Raw genomic sequence first — 10,119 nt, 5'->3', positions numbered from 1 at the left:
TTTAAGAAAATTGTGCAAAACAATGGAATGCGGAGGTTTGAAGACCTGTTATCATACACTTTTCAGGAAAAGTAATGTCTTGAAGACTTGTGCTAATTGTACTCTTTTTCCTTCGCTAAGGTTTTATCCCACTGGATTTTCCTTTGCAAGGTTTTAATAAGGCAATCCTAAAGTACTTGGCGGTTCACATGAATACTATACTCTTTTTCCTTCGCCATTGGTTTTTTCTCACAGGGTTTTTTCTTGGCAAGATTTTAACGAGACATATTCTTTAAATATGGTCATCCAAAGGGGAAGTGTTATAAACTATCTTGAATTGTATGACTACATTTAACTAGTCGTCAAATGCATAGTGTTAGTCGTCAAATGCATAGTGCTAATCATCAAAAGCATAGCCTCCTTTGTACTCCTATATATATCGCTGTATCCTTTAAGGAATTTATAAGTTTCATAATCTCTCTGAATTCTATTTATTTCTATCTCATTTTAAAGTTTTATAACACCGTTGTTTTTTCTTTTTCTTTTTTTAAAGGAAAAATTATACGTACAGAGAACCTTATCATGCCTTGTGATGCAAACATTCTGTATTTGGTCGTTTCAACCTTCTAATAGTTTTAAAACTAAAAGAAATAAAGCTTTTAAATAATTAATAACTAAAGAATAATGGTGGAACCTACCATTGCTTACTTGGAATATATTAATTAAGTGTCATAATCAATATTAGATTGCTTAATCCATACTTTATTCCTCTATTGGAGTATCTCTAAAGTCCCACGCGAAACTCATTGACAGAAGATAAAGAAGGTAATGATATTTTGAATTTATCAGTTTTGGAGTGCAAGGCATATAAATTCTCATAGTAAATTATGTAAATATAAATTTAATGGAGTGTTTGGCTAATAGAATCTCAGAACGTGTTGCATTGAATTATGTAAATGTAAAATGAGATATTTTTTGTTATACTAAGTTAGTGCTGTGAGTTTTATTTGGTAGTTATGTAGCATAGCCAAAAAGGAATAAAAAATTCTTTACTTCCTACTATGATTTCTTTGTAGCAATTTTTTAAAGACTATAATATTATTAGTAATTAATATATAATCGATATAACGGTAAAATATTATAAAATTAAATAATTTTAAAATTTTAAAAAATAAATCAATATTATTTTATTAATCAAACGTGGATTTTTAACTATTCCAAGACAGTACTTTACTACTCTCCCGTGGATTTTTAATTAGGTCCGAAACTAGTGCCGTAACTCGTGGGGGTAGGTAGGAATGCAGTGTCCAGTATAAAGGGCAGAAGCCTATTGGTTGGCTCAGAACTATAGCATTTACTTGGCCGCACATTATCGAAACTAAAAAGTTGCATTACTTGTCGTCTAGTCATTCGCTTATCTGCTGTGATAGCTCCAACTATAGATAATAGAATACCCTTCCACCAACCTCCGCGTGCCGAATTTTCACTGGCTCTCTACATATAGAAGTATTACTTTCCTTTTTCTTTTTTTTTTTTTCCTGCATGCCAAACAGATTAATAATTTCACTCCACACAGTACAAACCCTCCGTCTTGACCACTCTTTCATAGAAGCAGGGCCTCACCTCAAAACTCTCTCTCTCTCTCTCTCTCTCTCTCTCTCACATATACCTCATATCGAAGCGTCGCAAGCTGTCAAACTCTGACTCTAATTTTCTGTGCTTCCAAAGACGTACATAGGACGGTTGGTTGAGTGTTAAACAATCACTGTTCCATAAAGATGGACGCGATTTCCCAGTGACTCCGTACTCTCAATACTAAAGATAAAAAGACTTGAACAACATAATCAACGACCGTCCTCGGGAAGTCTCTGAGGCAGAAAGGAAATGGCGGTTGAGTTCTCAACGTGCGTGGAGTACGGCCTGAAACTCTCGAAGCGAGTATACTACGGTAAGGAGTCAGTTTTTTCGTCTGCTCCGGCGGTAGTTCCAGCTATGTCGAAGTCTTCTTCAGATTACTTGCCGTCGGCGCCGATGGTGTATGTGGTGGTGCCGGAGCCGGAAGTGGTGGACAACCCGGACGTTCCGAGCTACCAACCTTACGTGTACGGCCGGTGCGAGCCACCGGCTTTGATACCACTGCAAATGCATGGCGTGGCGATGGAGATCGAGAGCTATTTGGACACTGCCTTCGTCTCCATGAAAGGGACGTGGCGCGTGCATTGCGTGATGGCGGGCCGGAGGTGCGATTGTCGCATTGCGGTGCCGATGGTAGAGCAGGTACTAGCTACGACTTTTGAAAGAGACTAATTTAAACTATTTTCGGTGTGGTTTTCTGGTTTTGTCGAAATTAATTAATTAATTAATATTAATATTATTATTATTTTTTCTGAATAATGAGTTTCTTTTAAAAAATTCGTTCAATCAATATTAATTTATTAAAGTTATCTGTGCATGTTAGTTGTTTTTAATTTTAGTAATTATTGTAGTCATGGAAACAATTATTGTACGAATCGCTGTCACACGTATTGACGGGCTGTATAGAGAAACAAAACCTTCGGTAAAAATGTCATATCGAACCTTTGAACATGAAAAGTTGGACTGAATGGCGCTAGCTAGCTGGTTCCTGTGCGTAAATGGCAATATTATGAGTTGCAGGCATGATATTGAGGCTCCACGAGCTTGAAAATAAATGGTTTTTGTCCCTGAAGCCTACATAATCCAATTTACTTACTTAGTCCAATTAACTCCGGCTTGGCTCGTAAGGAGTGCATGCAATTCATTTCACCAAGTAATTTTTAGTTTGAATCAGTACAATATTAGATGTCCCAAGAATACTGGAAAGCATGCAAGATTCCAGAGTTGAAGTTTCCAAGGAATACGAAAGTCAATTCTTAGAGGTGGAAAGTCAATTATTTTTATTCGGATATATAATCGAATCATATTATTGACATGATATGATGTATAACAATATCCATCATTCTAAGTGTTCTTACCTATAAGATCCACTGCTTAATTTAACATCATCCATTCCAAAACCAGAGGCTTTCAGTCTGCGCTAAGATCCTTGCCTCTGCTTTCCCAAAACATGCGAATGACCGCAACGACAATCGACAGCTTTAGAATACTCACGTACGATAGAACCCCATATTCATATTGAATAGTTGCAACGCAACGAAAATATGCATCATGGTTTCACCTGAGAACTCACCGGGTTGTTTTGCTTCTAACGGGCGGCATCATCTCCATTTACCATTATTATTATTATTATTATTATTATTATTATTATTATTATTTTTTTTTTATCCCTTTTCATGTTATGATCCATACGATACACGATTGATGCTGCCCGTTAGTAGCAATATGTATTTTCAGTATTGCTCTTCCTACTTTCATTTTTATTCGCTGTCTTTTTCTTGTTGGGTCGTAATATGAACTCAAGAACGATTGTTTGCAAAAGCATCCATTTTTCTTTCTAGAGCTTTTGCATAGTTAAATACAATTAAACCAGAACGATTTAACTAGTTCTATATAGAGAAACTTCTGAAGTAGCGATGCGTAGGATCAGAGTTTACTGCAGGGTCAGAAAGGCCTGCCTTTGAGAGGTTCCCAATCAAAAAAGAAAACTTTACATTTTGTCGTTCACGCGCATAAATTATATATATATATATATATGCTGATGGTACAATTATGATGGCATGCTATAAATTATTTGAGATACGTGCTGATCAGTCTTTTCCTTTAGTATTTGAAGCAAGTTATCGTAAGTTCTCAAGAAAAAATATGATGTGGCTAACAGGGTTCACTTCTAGGTGTCGAGGTTGATGTTAGTGGAAGATCTTATCGTACTCAGTTGATTACAATGGAAGATATAACAGGCATTGAGAAAATGGCCAAATCTGAAGATGGGCGTTTCCTTAAAGGCCGGATATACACTTTAAAAGTTCCACAGGTTATTATCTGGTGCATGCAGAGCTTACTTCAGTTTTCATGCCAATCACTAAGTATTTGTTTCTTCCCATTATTTCCGTTAACTATTATGTTTATCCTTTAGGTTCTTGGAGGCTCCACTCTCTCAATTAAGATGAGTTGGTCTCAGAAGTTAATATATCGAGATGGCCGGTTTTGCCTTAATGTACCTTTCAGTTTTCCAGCATACGTCAATCCCGTTGGGAAGACAATTTCCAAAAGAGAGAAGATTTTGGTGAAAGTGAACCCTGGTACTGGGACAGATTTTCTATGCGGAAGTACCAGCCATCCTCTAAAGGTAACTTTTTCTCATATGTTGTTCAGTTGATAGATGCACATAATAAACTTGTTTTTTACGACTTTACAGGAAGTTAGTAAAGTAAGTTTCTCGTACGAAGCTGAAGTACCAGCATGGTCAGATCAAGACTTCGATTTCTCTTATACTGTAAGAACTTTAACTATTGATTGTCTTGTGATTGAATAGATCCTAGTATGAATCACTACAGGCAGGGTTGGAATACACAGTACTGTTTATGATATTAATTTGGTGACGTCAGGCATGAAAGAATGATTATTTTAAAATGCTCTATTGTTTTTACAGGTTACATCAAATGACATTTTTGGTGGTGTCCTCTTGCAATCTCCATTTCTGGGTGATTTTGATAAAAGAGAGATGTTTTGCTTCTATCTTTTCCCTGGAAATACCCAGAGTAGGAAGGTTTGTTAGCATAACCTGCTACACTTTTTCGTAAATTTTTCTGTTATTCAGTGTTTGCATTTATGGGGTATATATCGACTTGACTTCCCACTTTTAAAGAAATTTTCATTTGAGGGTTCCTTTTGATGTTTGAATAAGGATGGTCGGTATTAGTTTAAGTTATGAAAGCAATAGGTTGTGATGATTGCATCAGCAAGGATAGAGTAAAGGACAATATGTCCTTTAAAGGTTAAATTAGAGGGAAACAACTCAATTAGTCTTTTAAGGAAAAAATTAGTGCCAAGGACAGGAGTTTTTGCAAGTGGAGCACTGATTAACGGCCTTCTTGTGGAACACTGACCACCCTTATTTTTTCTGCAATATGTGGCCTCAGGGTCCTAGAGTCGACTTCTTGTACTATAAACAAAATGCTTTTTAGACGTCTTTTAAAATGCAACATTGTAATTTCCAATTCATTAATTTTAGTGAATTTGACAGGTTTTTAGAAAGGAAGTGGTATTTCTGATTGATATAAGTGGCAGCATGATGGGAGAACCTCTTGAGAATGCAAAGAATGCACTAATGGCCTCGCTGTCCAAGCTAAACACTAAAGATACCTTTAACATAATAGCTTTTAATGGAGAGGTACAATTATTCTCATCAATAATGAAGCTGGCAACCAGTGAAGCAATCTCAAATGCTACAGAGTGGATTGATGCTAATCTTATAGCAAATGGTGGTACAAATATTTTGCTCCCCATAAATCAGGTAAGTTAAAATTTGAATATGTTTCAAGTTAGCTATCAGATGTACTCCAATTACTACACTGGCAATGCACATTTTTTTTCAATGTTAACTTCATTTGTCTTTCATGCAACATAATTTTTATATTAAAGAAAAAAAGATAAACACCCTGCTCACTTCCATAATCCATCCTCTATAAGCGTCATATGTTATGGAACAAACAGATCACTTTCACATACTACAGATATAGATATATATATATATATATATAAGATGACTAGTGCAATACCTTATTTGCTTGTTTACTTTTTTCTTTCCCTGCCAAGCTGCATGGGAAGATGCATCTGTAATAGATCTTTGCTACAGCCATGTGGTAACGTAGACTGTGTGGCTACTGTCATTAAAAAAGTTTGTCCCTTAAAGCAAATGTTCTTCTGGTTTTTTGTGGCTTGGATTATGGGATTACGCCTACGACGTTATCATGACTAATTTATGGCCTACAATACATATTATTAGGCACTCTTCACTCTCTTTGATGTATACTTCAAATACATAGTTTTTCCTGTGATATCCTAATCTAGGCTATGAAGTTGCTGGCCGAGACTACTGATTCAGTTCCTCTCATTTTCCTCATTACTGATGGTGCTGTTGAGGATGAAAAGGAGATTTGCCATATTATTAAAGGCTATCTCAAGAGGGAGGGATCAATTTGTCCTCGCATATGTACTTTTGGCATAGGTAAGAGTTTTGGTTTGGGATTTTACTTCTTGTCAACTATCTGTAGTCTTAATACTTGTAGCTAAATTATCAATCTTTTCCAGCTTCATATAAAGTATTTAATTGCAAATCGCCAAGGTCAAAATCACTTCATCTCTCCTCAAATCGACATCTGCTTGGTTTGCATTTTCTGTAGTTCAATGTAATATACTCATCTAATTTCCAGCCCCAGCAATTCTGAATTTCCTTCTCTCATGAATTCATAGGCAGTTTTTGTACTCCTCTGACCCATTTGCTTCTGTTCCTCGTTCTCTTTATCTCTTTTAATTTGAATTCTCTTTCTTACTGACCCAAAAAAAAAGTGAGCTTTCTCTTTTTGCATTGGTGCATTAACTTGTTGTCTTCACTGTGTATAGTTAAATGGATTTTTACTCATCCTTGTGATGCACCTTCTAGTTTTTTTATTTTTTTATTTTTATAAATATTATCGATTAATTTATTTAGTGGGAGATTTTTCCAGGTTCATATTGTAACCATTACTTCCTGCAAATGCTAGCACACATTGGGAGGGGTCACTATGATGCTGCTTATGATGCAGGTCAGTTTTTTTTTGTTATTAATACTTTATTACCATTTTTGTATTAGCAAATTCTATCATTACCCCCATCAAGAATTTTGTTATAAAACCAAAAACTGCCTCAAGTCATTTAGGTTTTCAACAATACTATTGACGAAATATCTGATAGTCTAGTGAGGGAGAAAATTGCTGACTAATTGTTAAACAGCACATGATTCCTTTACCTACCCCAAATATACTAGGTATTGTAATTTAGTAACTATAATGATATATTTTACAATCTTCTGTTACCTTTTCTTTGACCAGATACAATTGACTTCTCAATGCAAAGACTAATTGATAGTGCTTCGTCAGTCATTCTTGCCGATATTCAAATGGACGCTTTAGAACATCTTGATTCACTTGAGGTACACAGTTCGTAAGAGGATGGTCCTGCTAAACTCAGACCGATTCTGCTCATCGTTTGAGGACTCAAAATATTATGCAAATATTTTACCGTCACAGATGATTTTTATTGTACTTCAATATTTGGAGGGAACCTTCATTTACTTGTCTACTAGGATATCTTTTACTGCAGAGTAACGCTGAAATACGTCCTATTCCTCATTGCAGTTGTTTCCTTCTCATATTCCGGACCTTTCATCTGGAAATCCATTGATTATATCAGGCAGATACAATGGAAGCTTTCCAGATGCTCTTAAAATTAGTGGTAACTTGGCAGATATGAGCAACTTTGTAATAGAGTTGAAAGTGCAAAGAGCCAAGGATCTGCCTCTTGATAGAGTAATGTTTCTAACTTGGTTCTGTTCTCATTTCTGGTTGGGTTGGGAACCTGTGATGGTGCCCAGAAACAAAATCCTCAATTATCTTCCCACACACTCTTTATATGCTGCATGAAGTTGCATCTTAATGATCTGCACACAAAATCAGCCATAATATTAGCTAGCATGTCTGGTTCTCTGCGTGCACACTGTTTTTAAGATTCCTCAAGCAGATGACCATCTTTCTACAGCCTTAGAGCAGCTTAGATGTCTAATAAGATGATATCATTCACCTAGGTTGTAGACTATCTAAGAGGTGTTTGATCCATCTTCCTCAAATGTCCTGCTTGAATCTGATTTTGTCTAACAACCCCTGAATGAAGGCTTATGTTAAATTGATGATAATGCGTTGCCACCATTAAAATGGACAATTTGATATTTACTATACTTTTGCATTTTTCTTCTCTAATTGTTGTTCTATCAGCAGGTACTTGCCAGGAGACATATTGATATACTCACAGCCTGTGCATGGTTCTCGGGAACAAAAGAACTGGAGGAGAAGGTTTAAAACTATGAACACAGAAAGTTTTAAATTCTGTTGAGAGAAAAACACCACACAGATTTCTATTGATTTCATCAATAATATATACAAGTGTATATATTTCAGTTTAAGAAAGAAAGCTAAATTTAAGCCTACAATTTACAAAACATTTACTCAAGATTTTTCTGACTATTACAGAATATTTCCCTGCACATTTCAGCCTATAATTCTGGTCTTATGATCTTTGATCTTGGTTTGCTTGATTTGAGGAGTCTTCCCTTATATGTTGCTAATAGAATTTCCTACAGATTCGACTTGCCATAATAAAATAACATATCTGAACTTAGTTTTCACCTAAACAGAGTTTGATTTCAGCCATCAATGTGATAGTAAACACGTATTCCCAAACACACAGAAAAAAGAAGGAATTAGTCTTGTAAAGCACGCAGGGTAATCTTTGAGAGAGAGAGAGAAAGTTTGAGAAAAACTTGCAGTGGATAGCTGTGATCGTTCTATTCCCAGGAGTTCAATCCCACCTAAGAAGTTATATAAACAACTGCGTGATCATTTCAACCATACAAGAAACTTTTTCCCGAGTGTCTGCCATAACTCTCTCACCACCAGACCAGTCAACATGGATGATGATTTTTGTCTCTCTTGCTACATAGAACTGCTGATAAAACGACGTAGAATATTTGTTCCTTTGCTGTAATCGCTGATTTACGTGTTTATTTTGAAGTCATCAATTTCCCTGCCGATTGTTTTAGGTTGCCAAAATGAGCGTACAAACTGGGGTTCCATGCGAGTATACTCGAATAACTTTGGTTCAGACTGATGCCGGAAAGAAAGCACCTGAATCGGCTTGGATGCAACAGGTATGCTTTTCACTGAGGAACTCCATAAATCATTGCTGCTACTCCTACGTGTAAGCTTTTGGTGAAGTTTGTCAGCAGCCAAGCTGGCAGATGACAGATTCTATCATTTTTTATCTCTTCGTATGCATTAGTTTTTTATGCTCTTAAAAAGTCCTTCATGTCAGAAGAGAATCCATTGAAACTATTTCAGAAAGTAAATCCACATTCATTTTTAAGTTTGTGTAGAAAAAATAACATTAATTCACATGAGAATGAGTCACTGTATGCTAAGCGTGCACAAACGATCGATTTCCTTACAATTACATCAAAACAGGTATACAAGAAACTAAAAACGCTGAAGATGGATGAGTTGGAGGGCCAGAAGATCATAATCTTGGGAAAACTCGGGGTCGGCTTTGGTAACTTGACTGCAACAGCAGGGAATCTTCCACCAGCAACCGAGGAAGCCAAGCCACCTGATGCTGCAGAACTGTTGATAAAGGCTGCTTCCAACTGTTGTGGCGGACTGCTTGATCGCTTCTGCTGCATGTGTTTCCTCCAGTCTTGCTCGTATATGAGTGACCGATGCGCAGTTGCTTACACGCAGCTTTGCACTGCCCTTGCTTGTTTGGAGTGTCTCAATTGTTGTTATGAGCTTTGTGCATGAATTTAATTTACAATGTAAAGTTAGCCAGACATACGAGTACAACTGTACAAGGATAAGTTATTTCCATGTCTAATTACCAAAAGGAAATTAATATATTAATGCACAGATGTTTTATGTGTATATGGAGCTATGTTGGATGTACTAAGCTGACGGCAACATCATCCTTTAAGGATTAATTAATCGTTTTAGGGTTTTCATTTTGTTCTGATGACGTATAATGTTTCTAGTACTTCTGTGATTTTTTGTGTGCGGAGTCAATATCTTAGCATTTTTACAACTATTTTACAGTTCACTTTCAATTAGTAAAATACAATCATGCTACTCTACTAAAAATAAATTTTAATATTATAAAATTAATCTTCATTTTATAAGGTAGTTATAAAATAATTGTAAGTGAATCATTTTCCATATAAATATTTCTCTCTGTGCGTGCTTACATTACACGCTTTTGTAAAATGAACAAAGAAAATCCTTAAGGCTTAAAGTCTATAATAAATCATAAGGGTTATTTGTGATTATGTGAAACTCATTTTATATTAAAATGTCTCATAATTTATTTTCCAAACATTAATAAAAAGTAAATACTTTTTAATTTCAATTTTTTGACTTTTTCATC

At 35.7% G+C, this 10,119-nt stretch overlaps 1 protein-coding gene across 1 annotated transcript; it reads left to right on the top strand.

Moving 5' to 3' along the window:
• The first annotated feature begins 1,532 nt into the window (after positions 1-1,532).
• On the top strand, positions 1,533-9,741 carry LOC122280522. Its single transcript, XM_043091467.1, has 13 exons — positions 1,533-2,256; positions 3,776-3,928; positions 4,031-4,243; positions 4,313-4,390; positions 4,547-4,663; positions 5,141-5,410; positions 5,968-6,124; positions 6,624-6,701; positions 6,987-7,087; positions 7,293-7,463; positions 7,929-8,003; positions 8,750-8,857; positions 9,171-9,741. Exons 1-13 carry the CDS (start codon positions 1,864-1,866, stop codon positions 9,501-9,503), a joined length of 2,247 nt encoding a protein of 748 aa, XP_042947401.1. The 5' UTR covers positions 1,533-1,863; the 3' UTR covers positions 9,504-9,741.
• Positions 9,742-10,119: the final 378 nt, after the last annotated feature.

The sequence above is a fragment of the Carya illinoinensis genome, chromosome 1 (assembly GCF_018687715.1).
Source record: "Carya illinoinensis cultivar Pawnee chromosome 1, C.illinoinensisPawnee_v1, whole genome shotgun sequence".
Lineage (NCBI taxonomy): Eukaryota > Viridiplantae > Streptophyta > Magnoliopsida > Fagales > Juglandaceae > Carya > Carya illinoinensis.
Note: the sequence above shows the minus strand (reverse complement) of the source record. Positions and strands in the feature narration are given on the sequence as shown.